The sequence below is a fragment of the Prionailurus bengalensis genome, chromosome E1 (assembly GCF_016509475.1).
Source record: "Prionailurus bengalensis isolate Pbe53 chromosome E1, Fcat_Pben_1.1_paternal_pri, whole genome shotgun sequence".
Classification (NCBI taxonomy): domain Eukaryota; kingdom Metazoa; phylum Chordata; class Mammalia; order Carnivora; family Felidae; genus Prionailurus; species Prionailurus bengalensis.
In genome coordinates, this window is record NC_057347.1 from 36,599,109 (window position 1) to 36,622,445 (window position 23,337).

General features: G+C 37.8%; 1 protein-coding gene across 1 annotated transcript in view; it reads left to right on the top strand.

Moving 5' to 3' along the window:
- The window catches only part of SKAP1 (src kinase associated phosphoprotein 1), a 279,257-nt gene that overhangs the window by 22,956 nt on the left and 232,964 nt on the right, over nucleotides 1-23,337 (top strand). Inside the window, exon 2 of the mRNA XM_043584176.1 lies at nucleotides 8,968-9,073. Within this exon, the coding sequence (XP_043440111.1) occupies nucleotides 8,968-9,073 (106 nt within the window). The remainder of the gene's footprint in view (nucleotides 1-8,967; nucleotides 9,074-23,337) is intronic.

Sequence of the window (23,337 nt, forward strand, 5' to 3'; positions counted from 1 at the left end):
CATTAAGCTTTGCCTGAGGGTATTCCTCAGTTACTCCATCCCACACGGGTTGGGTGTACCCTTAGAGGAAAAGCTGTAAAAATGCAAGTCTCATTCTGCAGTTCCTTTCTTTCAACAGTCAAATTCCTGCCAGTTTCTGCCTGCCTTTGGGTACTGTTTGGTGCCTTAAAATGGTTGTTTTTAAATATTTTGTTGATAATTCTTATCTTTGCAAAAGTTAGTCCAACACAAATTATTGTACTATTACCCAGCAAGCTATTGATTTTTAAAATATTTATCTTCTGGCTACCCTACCAAATTCTTACAAGTTCTAAAAGTTTTCAAGTTCAGAGTTTTAAGTTTGTATATATTTGATTATAATATCTGCATAATGACAGTTTTATTTTTCCTCCTTAGGCTTCTTTTTGTCTAGAACCTCCAGAACAGTGTTAATTAATTAATGGTGGGAGTAGTTGGCAAACCAATCTTGTTCTTTTTTTTTTTTTTTTTATGTTTATTTATGTTTGAGAGAGAAAGAGAGAGAGAGGGAGCATAAGTGGGGCAGGGGCAGAGAGAGAGGGAGACACAGAATCCGAAGCTGGCTCCAGGCTCTGAGCTGTCAGCACAGAGCCTGATACGAGGCTCGAACTCGTGAACCACGAGATCATGACCTGAGCTGAAGTCAGCTGCTTAACCGACTGAGTCACCCAGGTGCCCCAAACCAATCTTCTTCTATAATAATAATGATTTTAGTTTTTTAGGCATAAATATGATGATGGTTTGTGATATATATATTTCTTAGGCTAAGAAGGTATTTTTTTACTTCTACTAAATACAGTTTTGTCATTTATGTTAGCTAACTAGAATTTCAATAAAAAAAATTTAAAAATACAGTTTTGTCACAAATAGATAATAAATATCATGAGGTGAGGTTTTTGCCATTTATCACCTGCTTGTATAGATCTCTTCTTTAACATACTAAATAAGTATGTAACACATCAATAATATTCAAACATCATTATATTCCCAGGATAAACTTTATATTATTCTTTTAATGTACTGCTAAGTTTGACTTACTAGTACTTCATTTAGGATTTTTGTATTTACATTAACTTTAAACTGATTCCTTTTTATGCTCTTTTAGAACTGGGATTATGTTGGCTTATAACAAATAGTTAAAGAAGCATTATGTTGGGGCACCTGGGTGGCTCAGTCGGTTGAGCGTCTGACTTCGGCTCAGGTCATGATCTCACAGTTTGTGGGTTCGAGCCCCGTGTCGGGCTCTGGGCTGACAGCTCAGAGCCTGGAGCCTGCTTCGGATTCTGTGTCTCTCCCTCTCTCTGCCCCTCCCCCGCTCATGCTGTGTGTTTCTCTCTGTCTCAGAAATAAACATTTAAAAAAAAAAAAGAAGCATTCTGTTCTGTGCACTGGGACAGTTCATGTAGTACAGGAATGATTTATTACTTAAAACTTTGAAAGACATTTATACAACTGTATGAATCTGAATTTTTTTTTTTTAACAATTTGACCAACATTTCTTCTTTTTCCCTGGTTATTAGCATGTTCCAGATTCAGGTTTTCCATTCTCAATTCAGTTTTAGAAATTTATTTTTTTCTCAGAAACTGTTTCACTGAGGTGTTCAAATTTATTTGCATGATGGGGCGCCTGGATGGCGCAGTCGGTTAAGCGTCCGACTTCAGCCAGGTCACGATCTCGCGGTCTATGAGTTCGAGCCCCGCGTCAGACTCTGGGCTGATGGCTCAGAGCCTGGAGCCTGCTTCCGATTCTGTGTCTCCCTCTCTCTCTGCCCCTCCCCCGTTCATGCTCTCTCTCTCTCTCTCTGTCCCAAAAATAAATAAAAGTTGAAAAAAAAAATTTATTTGCATGACATTTTATTTTGTTTGCATAGCATCTTGCTTTTGAAAATAACCTCTCAGGGGCGCCTGGGTGGTTTAGTCGGTTAAGCAGCCGACTTCGGCTCAGGTCATGATCTCGTGGTCCATGAGTTCAAGCCCCGCGTTGGGCTCTGTGCTGACAGCTCAGAGCCTGGAGCCTGTTTCAGATTCTATGTCTCCCTCTTTCTCTGACCCTCCCCAGTTCATGCTCTGTCTCTCTCTGTCTCAAAAATAAATAAATGTTAAAAAAAAAAAAAGAAAAGAACCTCTCAAAGGGGAAAGATAATATCACAGAATGCAGAATACATAAAAGCACAAAGAAGAAAATTAAAATAACTTGAAATCTCACCAGCTTTATGAAATATTTCATACTTATTAAAATTCATGTATTTGTTGTTGCTTCCTTTTAATTCTGCTTCATTTCTGTATATTTGTGCTTTCTTTCCTTTTTCCTTGATTACCTTTGCTGATGGTTTATTAGCTTATTGGATTTCCCCCTCACCTCTGAAAATTCCCAGCTGTTAACACTTATTTAGCATTTACACATTTTTTCCCCACTGTTTTAAGGTCAGTGCTTTTTTAACCATTAAGTTGTGCAATGGAACCCTTTTCAAAGTTAAAGTATTATGTGAAATCACAGTGTATAAATAGATAAAAGCCAAGTGCTTGTGATTCAGACAAAGGGGAGTGAGGGGAAAGGAGGGGATTTCCCAGAGTCTCGCTCACTTGACCTGCCCCTGCTTTTTCTCTTCCTTATCAGAGGCTTATGACTCCAGAGAGCACTGTTACGACAGCCACTGTTCTGATTTATTAATTCTGCTTTTATCTTTATTGTTTCCTTCTTCCTATTTGCCATAGACTTGTTTTATTGCTCTTTTCTGATTTCTTGAGTTTGGTGCTTACTGTATTAATTTTCATTCTCTCATTTAATACTGGAGATATTTAAGTCTATGAATTTGTCACTCAATACAACACTGGTTATATCTTATAATGTTTTATCCAGGCTACTTTCTCAGTAGGTTGTAATTGTAGTTTTAAGTTTCCTTTCTAATCCATGACATAAGTAGGAGTGTGTTTTCAATGTCTAGGTGTGGCAGGGTTTGTTTACTCTTTCTTTTTTTTTTTTTTTTCAACGTTTATTTATTTTTGGGACAGAGAGAGACAGAGCATGAACGGGGAGGGGCAGAGAGAGAGGGAGACACAGAATCGGAAACAGGCTCCAGGCTCTGAGCCATCAGCCCAGAGCCTGACGTGGGGCTCGAACTCACGGAGTGTGAGATCATGACCTGGCTGAAGTCGGACGCTTAACCGACTGCGCCACCCAGGCGCCCCTACTCTTTCTTTTAATGTTTATTTATTTTGATAGAGAGAGAGAGAGAGAGAGAGAGCAGGGGAGGGGCAGAAAAACAGGAAGAGAGAGAATCCCAAGGAGGCTGTGCGATGTTAGCACACAGCCAGGCGCAGGGCCCCATCTCACCAATGGTGAGATCATGACCTGAGCTGAAATCAAGTGTTGGAGGCTTAACCAACTGAGCCATCCAGATGCCCCTGTTTACTCTTTTTGATTTTAAGTTTTGGTTTTATTTCATTGTGGTCATAAAACAAGATCTTTCTAATTTTGAGTTTTAAAGAAACTATTGATGTTTCCTTTGTGATCCAGTGTTTAATCAACTTTATAAATTTTTTGTCAGTTGTAAATTCTATTTTTAGGTTGAGCTTAGTTTTTAGAATATATTCTATTCTTAGGTTGCAGAGTTTAGTTCACTCCTAACATCTACCTTATTAATTATATTAGTTAAATCCTCTATATCTGTACTATCCAAAGCAGTAGCTGCTCTCCACTTATGGCTATTGAACATTTGAAATGTGACTAGTTTGGGGGCGCCTGGGTGGCGCAGTCGGTTAAGCATCCGACTTCAGCCAGGTCACCATCTCGCGGTCCGTGAGTTCGAGCCCTGCGTCAGGCTCTGGGCTGATGGCTCAGAGCCTGGAGCCTGTTTCCGATTCTGTGTCTCCCTCTCTCTGCCCCTCCCCGTTCATGCTCTGTCTCTCTCTGTCCCAAAAATAAATAAACGTTGAAAAAAAAAATTAAAAAAAATTCTTTAAGAAATGTGACTAGTTTGAACTGATATGTGTTGTCAAGTATAAAATACACACGAGGTTTTGAAAATTTACTACAAAAAAGATAAAATACCTCAACAAAAATTTTTATATTGACAATATATTGAAATGATAATATTTTGGATCTGTTGGATTGGAAAAAATAAGTAAACATCAGTAAAATTAATTCCATCTTTTTTTGGTACTTTTTGAAATGAGGCTACTAGAAAATTTCAAATTACATATATAGCTGATGTTTTATTTATTTTTTTATATTCAAATTTGAGTTAACATACGGTACCATATTGGTTTCAGGAATATAATTCAGTGATTCATCACTTACATACAGCACCCAGTGCTCATCACAACACATGCCCTCCTTAATACCCATCCCCCATCTAGCCCATCTCCCCACTCACCTCCCTCCATCAACCCTCATTTTGTTCTCTATCATTAAGAGTTTCTTGTGGTTTGTTTCCCTCTCTTACCCCCGCTTCCCATGTGTTCATCTGTTTTGTTTCTTAAATTCCACATGAGTGAAATCATATGGTATTTATCTTTCTCTGACTGACTTATTTCACTTAGCATAACACATTCTAGTTCCATCATTGTAAATGGTGTTGTAAATGGTCGAATATCTTTTCGTGTGTCTTTTGGCCATTCAGAGTGTATCGTTGAAAAGATTTTCTTCAGGAAAAGAATGTAGGTGGTAGACATTGAGAGCCACAACTGTTTGAAAATGTTTTTCTGGTCTCCTTCTTACAACCAACATCTTGGCTATGTTTAGAATTCTTGAACACAGAATTTTTCCTTTAAAACTCTGTAAAACTTTCATCTTCTGATGTTTATTTTGTGGAGAGGACATTCTGACTCCGTTGTTTTGTAAGAAACTTATTTTTTCTGTCTGGGTCCTTGAGGGATGTTTTCATTTTCCTTCAGTTTTGAAAGTTGAGAAGGATATCTGTAGATGTTGTTATTTATTTATCTATTTAATTTTTTAACAGCTTCATTGAGATGATATGCAGTTCATATACCATGCAACTTACCCTACACTTTAAGTGTACAATTCAGTGGCTTTTAGTATATCCACAGAGTTGTGCAATTATTACCACAACAAATTTTAGAACATTTTCATCATCCCGAATGAAGACTTAAACCCCTGAGCCATCACTCCCCAATTCCCCTGCCTCCTGCAGTTGTAGGCATCCACTAATCTCTTTCCATAGATTTGCCTATTCTGTTTATTTCATGTGAATTGATTTATACAATATGTGGTCCTTGTGACTAGTTTCTTTCACTTACTGTAATAGTTTTGGAGATTCACCCATATTGTAGCATGTGGCATTTCGTTTCATTTTTTTTTTTTATTGCTGAATAGTATTCCACTGTATAGATATAACACATTCATCAGTTGATAGACATTTGGGTTGTTTCCACATACGTACTGACTAGTAAGAATAATGCTGTTATGAACATTTGTTTTCATTTCTCTTGGGTATATATCTAGTAGTGGAATGGCTGGGTCTTTTGGTAACTCTCTGTTTAGCCTTTTGAGAAACTGCAAGACTGTTTTACATAGCAGCAACGCCATTTTACGTTGCCAACAGCAATATATGAGGGTCTCAATTTTTCTGCAACTTTGACAACATTCATTTTTGTCCATCTTTTGACTACAGCCACCCTAGTGAGTGTGAAGTGGTATCTCCTTGTGGTTTTGATTTGCATTTCCCTGATGACAGTTGATGTTGAGCATTTTTTCATGTGCTCATTGGCCATTTGTATATTTTTTGGGGGAGTAAATGTCTGTTCATCTCCTTTGCACATTTTAAAATTGAAGTGTTAAGAAACAAAGCAGATGAACATAGATGAAGGGAAGGAAAAATAAAATAAAAACAGAGAGAGAGAAACCACAAGAGACTCTTAAATCCAGAGAACAAACTGAGGGTTCCTGGAGGGGTGGTGAGTGAGGAATGGGCCAGATGGGTGATGTGTATCAAGGAGCGTACTTGGGATGAGCACTGGGTGTTGTATGTAAGTGATGAACTGAATTCTACTCCTGAAACCAATACTACACTATATGTTAATTAACTTGAATTTAAATAAAAGAATAAAATAAAAAATTGAATTGTTTGTCTTTTTATTATTGAGTTGTAAGAATTCTCTATATATTCTACATAGAAGTCTCTTGTCAGCTATATGATTTGCAAAATTTTTCTCCTGTTCTGTGGGTTGTCTCTTTGCTTTCTTGATGACATCCTTTGAAGCACAGTGATTTTTAATTTTTGATGTCCAATTTATTTTTTCTTTTGTTGCTTATTCTTTTGGCATCACATCCAAGACACTTACCTAATTTTAGAAATATTACCTAATTCAAGGTCACAAGGATTTATGCTTGTTTTCTTCTAAGAGCTTTATAGTTTTACATTTTACATTTAGGTCTTTGATCCATTTTGCATTCATTTTTGTATATTGTTTGAGGTAGGGATCCAACTTCGGGTTTTTACGTATGGATATTCAGTAGTTCCAGCACTATTTGTTGAAAACAATTTTTTTTCCTATTGAATTGTCTTAGCATCCTTGTCAAAAATTTATTGACTATAAATGTGAAGGCCTGTTTGTGAAGTTTTCATTTTATTCCTTTGATTTATGTGTCTGCCTTTCTGCTGCTACTGTATTGTCTTGATTGTTGTAACTTTATAGTAAGTTTTGAAATCAGAAAATGTGAATTGTCCAAATTGTTCTTCATTTTCAAAATTGTTTTGGCTATTCTGGGTTCCATGAATTTCCACATGAATTTTAGGAGTAGCTTATCAATTTCTGCAAAAAATCCAACCAATATTTTTATAGGGATTGCATTAAATCTTTAGATCAATTTGAGGAATATTGCCGTTTTAACAATAGTAAGCCTTTCCATCTCTGAACATGGATGTCTTTCCATTTATTTAGATCTTTAATTTCTTTTAACAGTTTTTTTTTTTGCAATTTTAAGAGTTTAAGTCTTGCGTTACTTTTGTTAAATTTATTTCTAAGTGTTTAATTCTGTTTTATGCTATCTTAAGTGGGATTTTTCTAATTTCATTTTTGGTTTGTTCATTGCAACTCTACAGAAAGACAATTGCTTTTGTACATTAATCTTGTTTCCTGCAAACTTACTGAATTTATTAGTTCTAATAGCTTTTTTTAGTGGATTCCTTAGGGTTTTCTATACACAAGAATATGTAATCTGCAAGTAGAGATAGTTTCACTTCTTCCTTTCTAATCTGGACTATTTTAATTTCATTTTCTTGTGCAATTTCCCTGGCTAGCAACAGTACACTTTTGAGTATATGTGATGAGAACAGAACATTCTTATTTTGTTTCTGATCTTCAGAACAGAGGGAAAACATCAGTCTTTGATATGAAGTATGATGTTAGCTGTGGAGTTTTTTGTAGCTGCTCTTTATCAGGCTGAGAAAGTTTCCTTCTATTCTGGTTTGTTGAGTATTTTTTATCTTGAATGTTTGCCAAATGCTTTTTTCTGTTTCTATTGAGATGATCATGTGTCCTTGTCCATATTAGTAGGTGTATTACATTCATTGAATTTTGGGTATTTTTTATCTTTTAATTCAACTTCCCATTTCCTCATTCTTTAGCCTTCAGAGAACTTTAAAAGAACCCATAAATGACACATGCAATAGATGTGGTGCAAACCCTGGAAGTTGGTGGCAGTCCACTGTGAAACTTTTAATTTCCAGAACTTTATACCTCATCAAAAGTACTGGTGAGGGCTATCTAAGATTGTTTTGTTTTGCTTTGGTGTTGTTGAATGGTGTGAATGTAAAACAAATTTTTAAGCATGCTTATGTAACCCAACTGTATAAATTCATAACATTATTTTTATAGTGTATATGACACAGTTTTATATTGCAGGCACTGTTTTTTAATGTGGGAAATTTTGACTGTGTTATTTATATATATTTTAGGGGTAATAACCCTTTTCTGCATACTAAGTATGTAGCTAGTATTTCTGACAATTGTAATCATTATCAATGTATTTTATCTTTGAAGATATCTAGATGCCCCCCCATTTCTTTCAGCATAAGATGATTTGTTTCATGCTATATATTTCTATCATGTCCTTATTTGATTTTGTTTATTTAATTTAGTTAATGTTTATTCTTGAGAGCGAGAGACAGAGTGCAAGTTGGGGAGGGGCAGAGACAGAGGGAGACACAGAATCCAAAGCAGGCTCCAGGCTCCCAGCTGTCAGCACAGAGCCCGACGCAGGGCTAGAACTCACGAACTATGAGATCATGACCTGAGCCGAAGTCGATGCTGAACTGACTGAGCCACCCAGGAGTCCCTATCATGTCCCTATTTTATAATGTATGTTCACATTAATTGCAGTTTCCTTCTCTTGGACACATTTTTCTTTCCATGTGAGTTCCTTCACTTGGTTAGATTGTCATTTTCATTGATAATGCTTTTGCTAATCAATTTTTCTTCTTTGAGTGCCTGTCCTTTTGTTCCTGATTTTGTAGTTCCACTCTATTTTTTATTTCAGCTGTATTTCTTGGTATTTCTTTCTCATTTCTGTTGGCCTATGACCTATTACTGGTTTATGATATTTATAGGTTTATGAAATTGACCGTCCATCCTCTGCTATCAGAGACAATTAATATTTACATGTTTCTTAGAAAATAGTTATTTTTTGTGATTAACATATGTGTTAGCATTCCAACTTTATAGCAAGGTCTTGGATTATCAGAAGGCATCACTTATAGGCATATAAAGTTTTATTTATTTTCTATCCAGGTAAAATTTACATAACATAAAATGTACTGTTTGAACCATTACTAAGTGTATGGTTCGGTGGTAGTAAGTGCACTCACATTGCTCTGCAACTTTAAAGTTTTTAAAGAGAGAAGAATACCCATTTCTTAATCCTTCAGATTTTCCTATTCTCCCTTATTACTTCTTCTTTCCTGTTGATCAACTTTCCATTTCTTTTAGATGCTGAGGAGTTCTTGGGAGAAGGTTTGCGGAATGAGAACCTCAGTGCTACTGCAAGGGACCACAGAGACCATATACTAAGGGGCTTCCAGCAAATCAAAACTAGGTTTGTATAAACTGGTTCCATTTTTCTTTGTCAGCTTTTACGCAATTTATAACCACTAAAATCTACTTATACATTAAAGAGGTAAGATGTACTTATCATAGTTCGTTATACTTGATAGAGGCTTACTAAATATTTACTGAATTGAATTGGAGGTAGGCAGGCATGATTAGTGTAGTTAGTATACCAAAATAAAACTATTTTTATAATTATGTACCTGAAGATAAAGAATCTGCCTTTAGCTGTAGACTGTTGTGTTCATCTTTATTGAATACTTTGGCCAAATGTGTGAAAAACTAAACATTTATGCCTGTCCAAGTTACTAAAGGGAAGATGTTAGGCGGTATGACATAATTTGTGTTGTGATTTTTGGTTCTGATTTTACTTCCACATCTCCTTCCTTAATAGAAAACTTAAACCAGACTTACCAGTTGACTCTTTGGCCATATTGGAATGTTTTAGTCTCAGACTGGTTTAGAGTATCATGGTCATTGACTTTTTAAAATGAGAGGTCCTGACCTAATTTGTGCCTTTTAGAATGTGAGCATCTGACAGATACATACATACATTTGCTTGGGGGAGAAAGAATAAAAATTTTCTTTTACAGTGTATTTCCTGGCCATCTTTTGCTTGAAATGTGGTAACTGAAAGAGATCTGGGGGATAAGTTGAATGTTATTTTAAGCTTTTCTCAACCCAATGGCAATATGGTTCAGAATGTTTGAGCTAAGTACTCTTAGAAAAGGGAGAACATCTGTAGGGTTATGACTGGGATTTAATTTGTGTGCCTGACTGATCTTAGCATCTACTTTTAAAGCTCACTGAAACTCCTTAGAAGCAGGGAATTTTATCCTTTGGAAGGGCACAGCCAGAATCTATTCCCTCCAGAAATGTGAGAGAACCTCACAAGATGCCCTGCTGGATCTTAATCGATCTTTCCTGCTGGCTAATTAAGCATCACTTTTACTCAGCAACTGGGGACTGTGTAATTATCAGCCTGGGTTGCCCTGAATAATTGAAACAAACAGAATGCAGAAGATGGGAGCTTTTTGCAAAAGTGAGAATATCTGTAATTTTTGGTAGGCTGGAAGAGTGTTTAAAACAAGTTTCTCCATAATGTTACTTTATTAGTAGATAAGTTTAGGCTTACCTGTGTATCTGAAGGTTTAGTTAGTAACCCATAGAATTTTTTTTTTAATTTTCACAAGTTGACCTTTGTATTTACAGGAGTATTATAAGCTTTGCATAAGGAATGGAGGTGGCATTACTTCAAATTGTATTATAGGGAGACGGATGCCCAGGACATAATTGTGTATTGATGGTGCTATTGGTATAAATTTGTGATAAGGAATGCAAAAAAAAAAAATGAATGTTACTGTATCTGTATGGACAAATATACAACGAGGAGGAATTTTCCTTTTCCATATTTGTACCACAGCGTTTGGAAAGGGCTAAACTTCAATCTGAAATTGGTAGTAAAAGGTGATTTTGTGGTCACTCATTATTATCAATTGCTTATTACTTCTTAGTCCTCTTTTTAAATGCACACACATACACACACACCCATGCACACACACACCCATGCACACTCACGGAAGCTGTCTTGGTACGGGGTCGAGAGGGTTCCTTGTTCTCCAAGAGCTTGCTGTGCGGTTTGTGGGATAGACGTTCAGGAAACAATCAGCAGGAGCTTTAGGAAACATCTGATGGGAGCTTTCTGTTCATTGATTTGTTGCAAGAAAGATGACACTTTATTTAGAATTTCATAATTATCAGATCATGGAGGAAATGAGGAGCCAGAAATTAGATATTGTACCAGAAAATGGAAAAATGAGGCTTTCCTTTGGCAAGCTGTTTGAAATTGCCTTACATCCACCCATTCAATCATCATCCCCTTAATGTAACCCTTGTTTTACTGAACACTCTTCTTCAGCCATATTGCTTCTACAGTCCTATTGACGGCTGGTCCCCATCATACACTATTTGTACGGTTACCGAAAGCTTGTACAACACCAGCTACATTTACTCTTGTTGTGTGGTACTGTATCTCATGACAAAAAGCCAGGTGTGAAAAGAAATTTGGAAGTCACAAAACTTGAGAGTTAAATGTATATGGTAAGTGGACATGTAACATGGAAAGAATCACTGGAAGTTGCTTCTAACATTGTATCTTTAATCATATTAAGCCAATTATATTTTAGGGTTTGGTACATTTTGAGGGATAGGAACCTATCTAAAACTATGATCTGACACTTCAGGGCTTGAAGATGGGTAAAAAAATCTCAAGGTAATCTGAGAAAGCCACTAGATGGATATAAATACTGTATGTATATATACACACACACATATATTTCACACACACACACACACACACACACACACACACACACACACACACCTTTCCATTCTATTGTTATTTTCTTGGTTCGGTTTCTCTAATTCTTTCCTCAAGTTGAGCTGCGTGAGAATGAGAAGGGTAGAGAGGAGTGAAAAGAGCACTGCCTCTGATTCTTGGTAAACTTTAGAGGGTTGGCCCTAATTTTTAGGGTGACTCAGAATTCAGTGGTGTTTGCCATGACTATGGAATTACTGTAAGTCCCAGTGTCTGACTGTCACAGCTGTCACAGCTGTCACATTATAAAATGTGCCGTTTGCTACCTTTCTGTTGTCTAGCCCGACTGACCCCAGGAAATGATAGCTGTGTCCAGAGTCGTGGGTGTCCTCCAAGTGCTCATCTGTTTTCCAGAACCAGTGGCTTGGCCATTCTCTTTCCTCACAGACTTAAAAACGGACAAACAAGGCGTGCCTGAGTGGCTCAGTCAGTTAAGCGTCTGACTTCAGCTCGGGTCGTGATCTTGCAGTTCATGGGTTTGAGCCCTGCACCAGGTTTTGTGCTGACAGCTCAGACCCTGGAACCTGCTTTGGATTCTGTGTCTCCCTCTCTCTCTCTGCCCCTCCCCCGCTCACACTCAGTCTCTCTCTCTCTCTCTCTCTCTCTCTCTCTCTCTCTCTCTCTCTCTCAAAAATAAATAAACATTTAAAAAATATTTTAAAAAACAAACAAAAATCGTCTCTGTATCTCCATCTGCATACTAGTTTTTTTGGCTTACATGTATTACCAATGAAGGATCATGTATGCCACGTAAGACAAAATGAAAAAATGGGTGCTTTCAAAGAAGTGGAGCCCTTGTGTGGTATTCCATGTCCTGAGCTGTGATATTCATTGCTCTTCTTCCAACTGCCTCATTTAAACCTTCTCCCTAAAATCTAACAGCTTTCACATTCTGAGTCCAAGTTTTCACTGAGCTCTTTAGAGTATGATTAGGATGAAAGCCAGGCACAGGCTCCTCCTGTTTTATTACGCTGGTCACTGCAGGATCCGCGCCAGATGTGGGACACCTGGAATGAAGCAGACGCTCTGCACGTAGAAGCTGGATGGCAGTCTCATGCATTTGCCGAAACAGTCGAGCATTTCTTAAAAGTTTCATTCAGGGGAGGCCATCTGACAGCAAGGATACATTGAGAGTGGGGGTAGGAATGAAGAAAATAGAATATTTTTATTACTAAGGTAGGGACATACATATTCTCTCTTGATGGCCTGTTTTGGAACAACCATTTATGCTCACTGTTGGAAGTGAAGGCCGGAGCCAATGGAAACAAACTTGGAGTATTGTTTCCTTCTGTGAAACTTAAAGGAGTTCCAAAAAGAGACAGGTAGATTTATAGCATATTGAAATGGAAAGAAATCAAGAAATAACTTTCTGTAACAGGATTACGGCAAAAAAGCCACAAAACCCAGGACATTTAATGCATAGGCTGGAAGAGTATCTTGAACATGTTTCATTGTGGGTGGCTGGTACAGCTCTGCATGAAACATGATACATTAATATGAATATCATAATAACAATTCCAGTTTCCTTGAGAACTTCAAGTGTTTCTTTTTGGTTTACCGTGGATTTAACTATAAAGTAGGATTTAGCTTAAGATGATCATCGGATGGCCTTTGTTTTATAGGAGGAGAGACAAAAAGTTAGTCTGATACGACTCTTGGGAGTTAAAAGTTTCAAAATAGTATACCGTAAATACTATTACCATTAATTACATAGAGGGTTTCACTCTTCTTAAGTGCTGGTTAATGAGCTTAAACACCCCAAAAGAAAACACATTCAAATGAAGCATGCTTAAAGAGAACTAAGGTGTAATGTGCTGTTATATTAATTAATACATTTGTGTTGCTTGCAAGTTTAGATATTTGCTCACAACATCTTTCTGATGTTTCATTTTGCTACTTACACTGGAGTTTCAGTGCCAACTCAGAGAAAAGAAAGAGTAGGAAATAATTATACCATCCATCTAAGTTTCAATAGCTCTAAAAAAGGTTCAAAAGTCATAGCAATAATTTGACCACATCTCGAAGGTTGATAATTTATTTTTTCCTTTTCTAGTCCCATCCCTGCCTCCCAGCCTTAAACTAAGAAAGAAACAAAACCCCGCCAAAACTTCAGGGCTCTCAACTGATCGTTTATATGCCAAATTCCTGTATACTAGTGTTCTGTTATTCAGTGAGTGTATGTTGAGATTTCACGACTGTGTTAAAAGATTTGGGGGAATATACTTATGTGGCAGTGAGGGGTTATATTTATTGTTCTTTGAGTCTGAAATGCTCTGCAGGTGAGACTGATATAACATTACCCACTTCTGGTCTCGTGGCTTAACCTGGAAGGGAAAATCATCTCAGTATGTGTTCTTTCCTAGCAAGCCTTCTGCTCTTCCCAAGCAGCCTTGAAGTGTATAACTTGCCTTTTGATGTTATGATGATGATAATCCTACGTATTCTTTCACTTGTGAGGATATCTTGGGTTTGGTACCAGCTCCAAGATTAAATTGATCCATTTTTTGTTTATTTTACACTGGGCTATTGTGATAGTAGTGAGCAGAAACTTCTCCCTTTGGGCATCCTATAAAATAAGTATTTTTATATAAGTAACTCTGATATATAATAATATTTTAGTATTTTTTCATGCTAAGTAATAGGTGGGTTTTTTCAAAAGCATGGATGAATAAATTTGTTCTTCCAAAAGTTTTAATAAAAATTCCGAGTACTGCTCTCTTTAAACAGAATAACATGTTCTATTGTGAAAGGAATTTTGAAATGTGACCTAGGAGGCAGGCAAGTAACTGAACTTGCACCCTTTAGATTGGACTAACTCATTAGAGTAATAAGCTGAGCACTACTCCTTAGCCATACAGTGAGGTCGCTGAAATTTGCTTTATTCCTGATGGAATTACAGCTATCATTATCGCTTGGGCACATTCCTATTATCTACTTAATATGGATTTGTCTTGAAAGGTCTCAGAAAATCCTGTGTCTGTTTTTTTAATACAGGAAGCTTGTATATTTGTCTATAAATGGAGGCTCTTAATTCATACATTGTGTGAAAAGATCATTTGTATAAAATCACTGTCTTCATCTTCCCTTGATTTTAAGTCTCATTTTATCTAGAGCTAGTCTTTTATCCCAGCCCTGCACTATTTCCTCGGCTTATAGAAAGCCAATGAAAAAAATGCCTCTCTGCGTTCATCTGTTTGTGGATTTCCAGGGACCTTCTGGTTGTGGGGCCTTCCGGATTGTGGTTTTCTCTAATTTGCTTGTTTTCTCTTATTTCAGATATAGACCCACTCTGTATCCACTTTGTGAAAGTAGAGCAAAGGGGAGAGAAATACAAGAGCACTGGGTCAGCTGTCAGAAGCCAAACTCTTTGTTCGGATGTTATTTTTCTAACGCTGACTCATTCAGTTGAAGATTCCCCTAACGCCGATCTTATGTTGTCTTTCGAAGTTGCCTCTCTCATCACATTGTTTGGAATTTTTTTTTTCCAAGTGTTACAAAACTGCAAACATTACCAACCAAAGTTTGAAACCTCTATTTGATTTTCCTTTATAATGTCGCTATGATTTTTTTTTTAATTTGGAAAATGATGCAGGAAATTTCATTTCCTTGGGATTTTATTTTATTTCACAATTCTGCTGAAAATGAGTTGGGCCTAAAGTGGGTTTTTATCATCACACCACGTGAATCATATCTTCTTTGGAAGCCGGATCTTCTCCCCCACTGTGTACACTCATCTAGTCTCCCCAAAGTGCAGTGCTAGCAGGGTTGGTAATGAAATGCGGTCCTACTTATCACGCTCAGGAAAGGGCTCAGAGAAGACGGGGGAAAAAAATCAATCCCACAGGAACTTCTCCAGTGCTAGATATCCATATTTAACCCCCATGCATTTAAAATGGAAATGAGATTTCTTAGGGTTTTAGTTTTTGATTTACACAAGATGTCACCGCCTCCTTGGCAATGGGAATATTTTACAGACCTACTGCTGACCCGTTTGGGAAGATCTCAGCCTATCGCCCCAGGTCCAATGTAGTTTCTTCATATTTCTTTCAAAACTCTCAGCAGTGCTTTGCAATAGCTTTGATTCTTCAGGCTTCAAAGGATGCCCCTTCCAGGGCCAATCCTCTGAAAGAAAAAAAAAAAGGAAGACCAGTGTAGGGGAACAAACAGCTCATAAAGGAAGGCGCAGCTCTCCCCGTGGCAACTTTTACTGTAGTCCATTATTAGGGAGTTTACAAATCAGTAATACCACAGCTTTGCAAACCCACGAAAACTCCATTTTGATGCCAGTACTTTGTTGCCAAATTTGTTCCTGGAGTGACCTAGTCTTCAAAAGTCCGGCTTCAGATTGTTGTATCGGAGAAACAGTGTGGCTTATATGAGATGCATTATTATTTAATGCTCGAACTCAAACTCCCTCCTGAGTTGGTGAGCCTTGTTGAGGTTCTCATTATAACTTACCAAAAACTTTATGTCCGCATAGTCTCCATTAGCTATTTCTCTAAGTTATACTGGGGAGTGTCTCTCTTATTTGTGAATTCTGCCATACCCACAAGGTCCATCTTGCAATTTGGTAATTGAGACCTTTTACCATGTCTATTAAGTGCCCTTGTGCCTTTGTTGATGAAAGAACTGAGATATAAGAAATTACACAGGGGCGCCTGGGTGGCGCAGTCGGTTAAGCGTCCGACTTCAGCCAGGTCACGATCTCGCGGTCTGTGAGTTCGAGCCCCGCGTCGGGCTCTGGGCTGATGGCTCAGAGCCTGGAGCCTGTTTCTGATTCTGTGTCTCCCTCTCTCTCTGCCCCTCCCCCGTTCATGCTCTGTCTCTCTCTGTCCCAAAAATAAATAAACGTTGAAAAAAAAATTAAAAAAAAAAAAAGAAATTACACAAAGTAATAGAATTAATAAAAGATTAGGATTTGGGATTTAGAATTTGTAATTAGTTGCTTAGTTCACTTAGCCATTACAAAAAATGAATTGGCATCTTTCAAAGATTATTGGTTTAAAAGAATTGTAACAAATATTGAAGTTTAGTCAATTATACATGCATACTGAATTGATTAGGTGGAGTATACTAATGTCTAATGTATACTAATTTATTTTGGAATCCATCCAAAAGAAGATGGATGAGTGGATGGATGGATGGATGGATGGATATGTGACAAAGCAAATATAACAAAATGTGAGTCATAGAGGCTAGGCTGTAGGTATATATGGAGTTCTTTTAATATTTATGCATATTAGAAAATTTTCATAATATAATATAAAAAATGATGTTAATATTATTCAGAAATCATGGACTTAATTCACTGTGGTTTCAGAAAACCACAGACTTCCTCAGTTTGGAAATGTAATAAACATATTTGGGATTTTTAAGGATGTAATTTTCTAGGAATAGCATTATGACTTTTGCTTTTCTAAGTGAAGTAAAGGATAATCCTCTAGTTTGTTATTTCTGCCATAAGTAGCTAACTTTTATACTTGTTTAAAACTTCTAGGCCAGCAATTATGGAGTGCTAAAATTCAATTCAAGCATTCTGCCCAGGAGATCCTGAAATTTTGATTTTTTTTTAAGGAAAGGCAATTTCTGACTTTTCTCATAAATTTGATAAAAGGAAAGCTAATATGAGATTGGTGGTCCAGTAGGAAATGGAACTCAATTTTACATTTTTAAAATCACTTTATGGTATTAAAAATGACAGAGGTTAGAAACAAAGCTCTTATTCTTTTATTGAACTAGAATTGAAAGTGGCAGAAAATCATTTTGGCCCTAGTGCAGTAAATGTTATCACTAAAACATGTTCGGGGGATATTAGGATAGTCTCTCAAGCACTGGAGACAAAAGTTCACAGAACAAGAACTGATTTTTCTGTCCTTATCTTGAAATTATTAGATGTACAGGAGATGAAAGTATCTTAGCTCTAAGAGGACAGGGGAGTGGAGTGTGTGTTGAAAATGATAATGTCTCCATTCTGGAGAGAGGTGAAATGGAGAGAGTATGGCGGAGTGGGTGTCCCAGCACTGACAGGATGATGGAGGGGGTCCACAGGCATGGGGAGCCAGCACCTGAACCAACCCCAGCACTGGGGAATCCAGAACCAGAGATCATTTCACCCGTGCAAAACTGTGCGCTGATAATGAAATGAAAAGCCAGGGATTCTATTCATTAAAAGAATTGCTTGAAGATTTTATTTAAAAGGGAAATGAAACTGGAGCTGTCAGCACCTACTTTATTTTGAGAATCCAATAGGAGAGAAATTTTAAGTCCATGTGGGAAAAACCAATCATTTTTGAGTGTGCAGTGTGATTATTCTTTAGAATTTTGTGTAAATGGAGCAGGTTGGTAGGCATATGTTTGCTGATCCTACAATGATTAAAATTCAGAATAAGTAAGGCTCCTGTGAAATGGAGTTTTCAGGCTCCAGCCAGTGTTCTGTACTGCCATATGGCATAACTAGAATTAATTGCTGTTCCCAGTCTCTTATTCTTTTACTGAATATCTAGGTGCTCTGTGTGAAATATAAGCGGTTCCACAGAAGTATTTAATCACAGGAGATAGATGTTTGACATGTTCACGAAAGCAGTGTGTGTAGCTAATAGTCGCTTGGAAGAAAAAGCCCTTTGTGAGGTTTTCTTACCCCCCCCCCCCCTTTTTATTAAGAAAAATGCATGGACAGGAGAGTTAGCAAGGGAAAGAGGGAAGATTCTCAGGACTTTATAGGTCAGAGTCAATAGAAATGGGGAAGCAAGGAATCTTTTCTGCTTGAGTCTTCATTACTCCAGGTGTGGCTCGTGGACCAGCCACAGCAGCATCACCTGGAAACTTGCTAGAAATGTAAACTCTCGGGCTCCATTGAATCAGACCTATTGAATCAGAATCTGCATTCCAATACAAATCCAAGGTTACTTGTATGCACAGTCCCATTTGAGAAGCACTGCTCTAACACATACGTTTAATTTCATTTCAAATTCATTTTCTCAGAACTCAGAATACATATTTCTGGAGATTATAAACTCCTCAAAGGCATGGATGGTCTTATGTTAATTTTTTTTTAAAAAAGCTCTAGCATGGCGCTGGCAAGTGGTGTGAGCTAAATAATGTGAGTTGAATGAATGGGGGAGGGGGACTGTTAAAACCAGAAACTGATTTTTTAGGTCCTTGGCTAAACCTTAAAGCAAGAAACCCTCTTTATTAGAAAATTTAATATTTGGTAGCTAGCCCCACATATTCTTTTTTTTTTTATTTTATTTTTTAGCCCCACATGTTCTTTAACAAAGATAGGATGCCTTTTTTTTTGTTTTGTTTATTGATTTATTTTGAGAGCGCACGCGCGCAAGTTGGGGAGGGGCAGGGAGAGAGAGAGAATCTCAAGCAGGCTCTGCACTGTCAGCGCAGAACCAGACGAGAGGCTCAATGTCACAAATCACTAGAGTATGACCTGAGACGAAGTTGGATGTTCAACCGACTAAGCCACCCGGGCACCCCAGGGTGCTTTCTTTTTAGCGAGTGTTAGGGAGTACAGTCTCCTATAATAGTATCTCTCTAATGTTCTATGGTGAAAGGGTACCAGGTTGCTGACCATGCACTGTCATTCTACTGGAGCATGGGTGCCAGTCATTCCACCATCCGTGTGACCCATCACCAGCCCTCTGCTTCTGGTCATCATGCTGCCTACTCAGTTCTGCATATCCTTGTCTCCACCATCTCTCACCTCCCCCGATGACCTCTCTTCCAGCCTTTTCCCTGTGTTTCTTAGCATCCATGTCTTTTTAGAATCAAACTCCACTACATCCTCAACCATTTTGCTCCGTCTCTGCCTTCGCAAAACACACCTATTCTGCAGGACACTGTTTTGCTCACAGTCATCTTAAATAGAATTTGCTTACTTTCCAGTAGTGCTGTTGGTATTCTTCAAACTCCTTGCTGACACTTCTAGACTTTTCCCATTCAGTCTTGTCCCAACCTCTCCCCTTTGAGATGTGTCTACATGGCTTTACAGGTCTCTGCCCCTCTGTCATCTTTTGAGATCACGCTCCTCCTCCTGCTGTTTGAGGACTGAAGCAGTGACACGGTTATCTTCCCTCCTCTGTTACCACTACGCCCCAGAGACCCTCTCTTTCTTAAATTTAGCTTTCCTCCCCACTCTTACATGTCTCCTTCATCATAGAAATATGTTCAAATATCTTCTAATGTTAAGAAAAACATTACATCCTGCACAGCAGTTCCCTACTGTTCTGTATCTCTTTTTTTGCAGACAGAAGCCTAGACTCTGGTTTCCTCTTCTCTGGTCACTCCTCATTCCTCTACAATCTTGCCTCTGCTTCTGTCAAGTTACTCTTGCCAAAGAACCAAAGTGCCAGTAACTCTTTAATTGCCACATCTAGAAGACACTTTTCAGTCTTTGTCTTATTTGTTCTCTCTGCAGCATCTGACGCTGTTGATAGCTTCCTTTTCCTCCAAAAGTTAAAAACAAAAACCAAAAATCCTCTCTCTCTCTTGATTCCCATGGTAATAGTCTCTCCTGATTTTCCTTCTTCCTTGCTTTTATACTCTCTGTCTCCCCCCCCCCCCCCCCAGGGTTTTGCTTGGGCTCATTTTCCTGCCCTGCCCTCTTTACCATTGCCCCTCAGTCTTGCCTCTTTCCCCACCACATTCTTCTTAGGCAGTTGCACGCATGTCCACAGCTTCACGACTTCCTCTACAGTTCTGCAGCTCCACTGCGCATCTCTCCACAAGGCTTCAGACAGCATATTGGATAGCTCCTTTTGGGTGTCTTAGATATCTCAAAGCTCACATGGCTGAGGCAGACCCTTCTGGATGCCTAGCCAGCAGGCACCCTCCACTCTTCCTTGACAACAGAACCCTACTAGCCTAGGGACGAATCATGCTTTGAAAGCCATGACAGACTTCTGATAGCCTCTTACAGGACAGTCTTATGCTTGGGAGATGGCATACATTAAATGCAATAGCCACCTTAAGACATAACTCTGCTTTTAGGTATTAGAGCAGAAATACAGGAAGAGCCTAGGTCCTTCATGCCATTGTTGGGCCCCTGTATCAACCCTGGAATCACCTGTCTTCAGACCTTTTGTTTTAAAAGAAAAATAAACTTCTGTTTATTTGAGCCTATGTCCTTTAGGTGTTCTGTTACTCGTAGTCAGAAAAATCCTGATGCAGTGTCCAGAGCTGAACTCACTATTTTCTGTTCTGCTCACCCCTAAACCTAATTCTGATTTCCCTAGACCTAACACCCCCAAGGCAGAATCCTGGGAGTCATTCCTGACTCCTTTGTCTTTAGTCCCTGAGCCATCAACAAGCCTATTGATTCTTCATCCTAAATCTGTCCTCCCTTTTCCCTTTGTCACTGGCTAAACTTCAGTCTTCATAAAGTCTTACTCAGAGCATTGCAAAATTCTGCTTTCTGGTTCTCTGTCTCAAGTTTCTCCCTGTTCCAGTTTATTCTGTTTATCCATTCTGTTGAAAGGGCAAACTTAAAAAAAAAAAAAAAGATAAGATAATTTAATCATGCATGCTATAGAAGATTTCTTGATGTGAAGCAATAAGATATATACTATAAGTGAAAAAAGTACTATATATATATATGTGTATATATATATACATATATATGTGTATATATATATACACATATATATGTGTACACATATATATGTATACACACATATATATGTGTATATATATATACATATATATGTATATATATACATATATATATACATATATATATACATATGTGTGTGTATATATATATATATACAAAACCTCAGAGAAAAATGCCTGAAGAAACCACCAAAATGTGTTCTTTTTATGTTAATTTATTTAAGTAATCTCTACACCCAACACGGGGCTCGAACTCAAGACCCTGAGATCATGAGTCACATGCTCTACCAACTGAGCCAGCAAAATGTATGGTAATGATGGTAATCTCTAGGAAGTGGAGTTTGAGTGATTTTTAATTTCTCCTTTTTGTTTATTTGTATTTTCCAACTCTACAGTTGGTATGTATTTAATACTAAGTCATTGAGTATGTATTTAATACATACAGTGAGTATGTATTTAATACTAAGTCATTGAGATCAGAGCCTTTCCTGTTTTAAAAAGGGACAGATTTAATAGCCAAAGAGTATTTGGTTTCCAGGTGAGAAAGGAGTTGGAACTGAGGGGAAAAGAGATGTCAAAAGAGGAAATTAAGCTTTAATTGTGTAGTATGGCCTTGGGTCACTCTTGTGAAGATTTGGAGGTGTTTTACCCTGTGCCAAAACAAACATACATCCATAAATGCACATGAAAGTAAAATTATTTTTGAGCCATATGAAATACAGCCATCCTTTGAGTAATTTGTGATGATTTTGCTAAAAAATAGTTGTTTTTTTTTTTAAATAAAGGAAGTTCATTCTCAAGGTCTTCATTAGATGAGGTATGACTGACTGGGAACAACTTTCATTTCTTAGATATTATCTCTTTGAGCTGCACTGAACTGACAAAGGATGAATCCTTCATTAGAAAAGGATTATCTAGGGGCCCCTGGGTGGCGCAGTCGGTTAATCGTCCGACTTCAGTCAGGTCACGATCTCGCGGTCTGTGAGTTCGAGCCCCGCGTCGGGCTCTGGGCTGATGGCTCGGAGCCTGGAGCCTGTTTCTGATTCTGTGTCTCCCTCTCTCTCTGACCCTCCCCCGTTCATGCTCTGTCTCTCTCTGTCCCAAAAAAAAAAAAAAAAAAAAAACCAAAAACAAAAAACGTTGAAGAAAAGGATTATCTACACTTTGTGTGACTAGTAAAACATTTGGGTTTGTGGGACTAGTTTCCCAAAGTGATGGTGCTTGAATAAACCCCTCACTTCCTCTTTCTCAAAACATCAGTCACCATGATTGAGTTTTATGTTGGTCATAAAGAGAAATGGAATCACCTAAGAGCAGGATGAAGATTACAAACTGGAAGCAGTTAATTTGCTTAAATATTTATTGGCTCTTTGTTTACTTTCTGTTGGGAATGATGCCAGGCAATCAAGACAGTCTCACACATGACATAACCCTGTTTTTCAAGAAGTTACTGGGCCAGTGAGTGGCCAGACTCATGATCAGAGCCAGCATGTAGACCACTGCTCACAGATATCTTCTATAGAAGGTCTGAAATGTTTGATTTCAATTTGTTACATACCTGGAGTCTCACCATTTAGAAATTTATTTAGGCTCATCACCTTATTTTAAAATACAAATTCACCTGGAGGGTTAAGAGACTTTTGAGTGCACATGCATGTGCATTAGCCCTGCTTAATGGTTTTCTTGTAACTTTTGGTTAAGATGACTGTGCTTGGGAAATTCAGTGGCCAGTGAGTTGTTGAACCAACTTTTTATGTGTAATGAACAGTGTTAGGTACACTGAGGGTTATCAAAGCATCAGAGGATCCTTTTCCTTGGGAAGAATGAGGGCTTCAGAGACTCTAACATCTGTGATTTAAGAATGACAGAGCCAACATTCATTGCACATGCACTGTATGCCAGTCCTGTTGTCAAGGGCTTTACACACATTATCCCATTTAATTCTCCCCATAGGTGTGTGAGATGAATATTGAATAATCCCTATTTAGCAGATGAGAAAACAGATTCAGAGAGGTAACCGACTTTCTCAAGGTTACACAACTGTTAGGTTCTGGAATTGGGATTTGAACCCAGGCGGTATGATTGTTGGGCCAGCACTCTTTTGAGGCTCAATTTCTTTATAAAAAGCAAAGAGTATAACTTCATTCATTCATTCATTCAATGTTTATTGAGCATATACTATTTGCAAAGCATTTTTGTGGTGAATATGACACAGATTCCAGTCTTCCCATAACTTATTTTTGAGCTGGATAAACCAA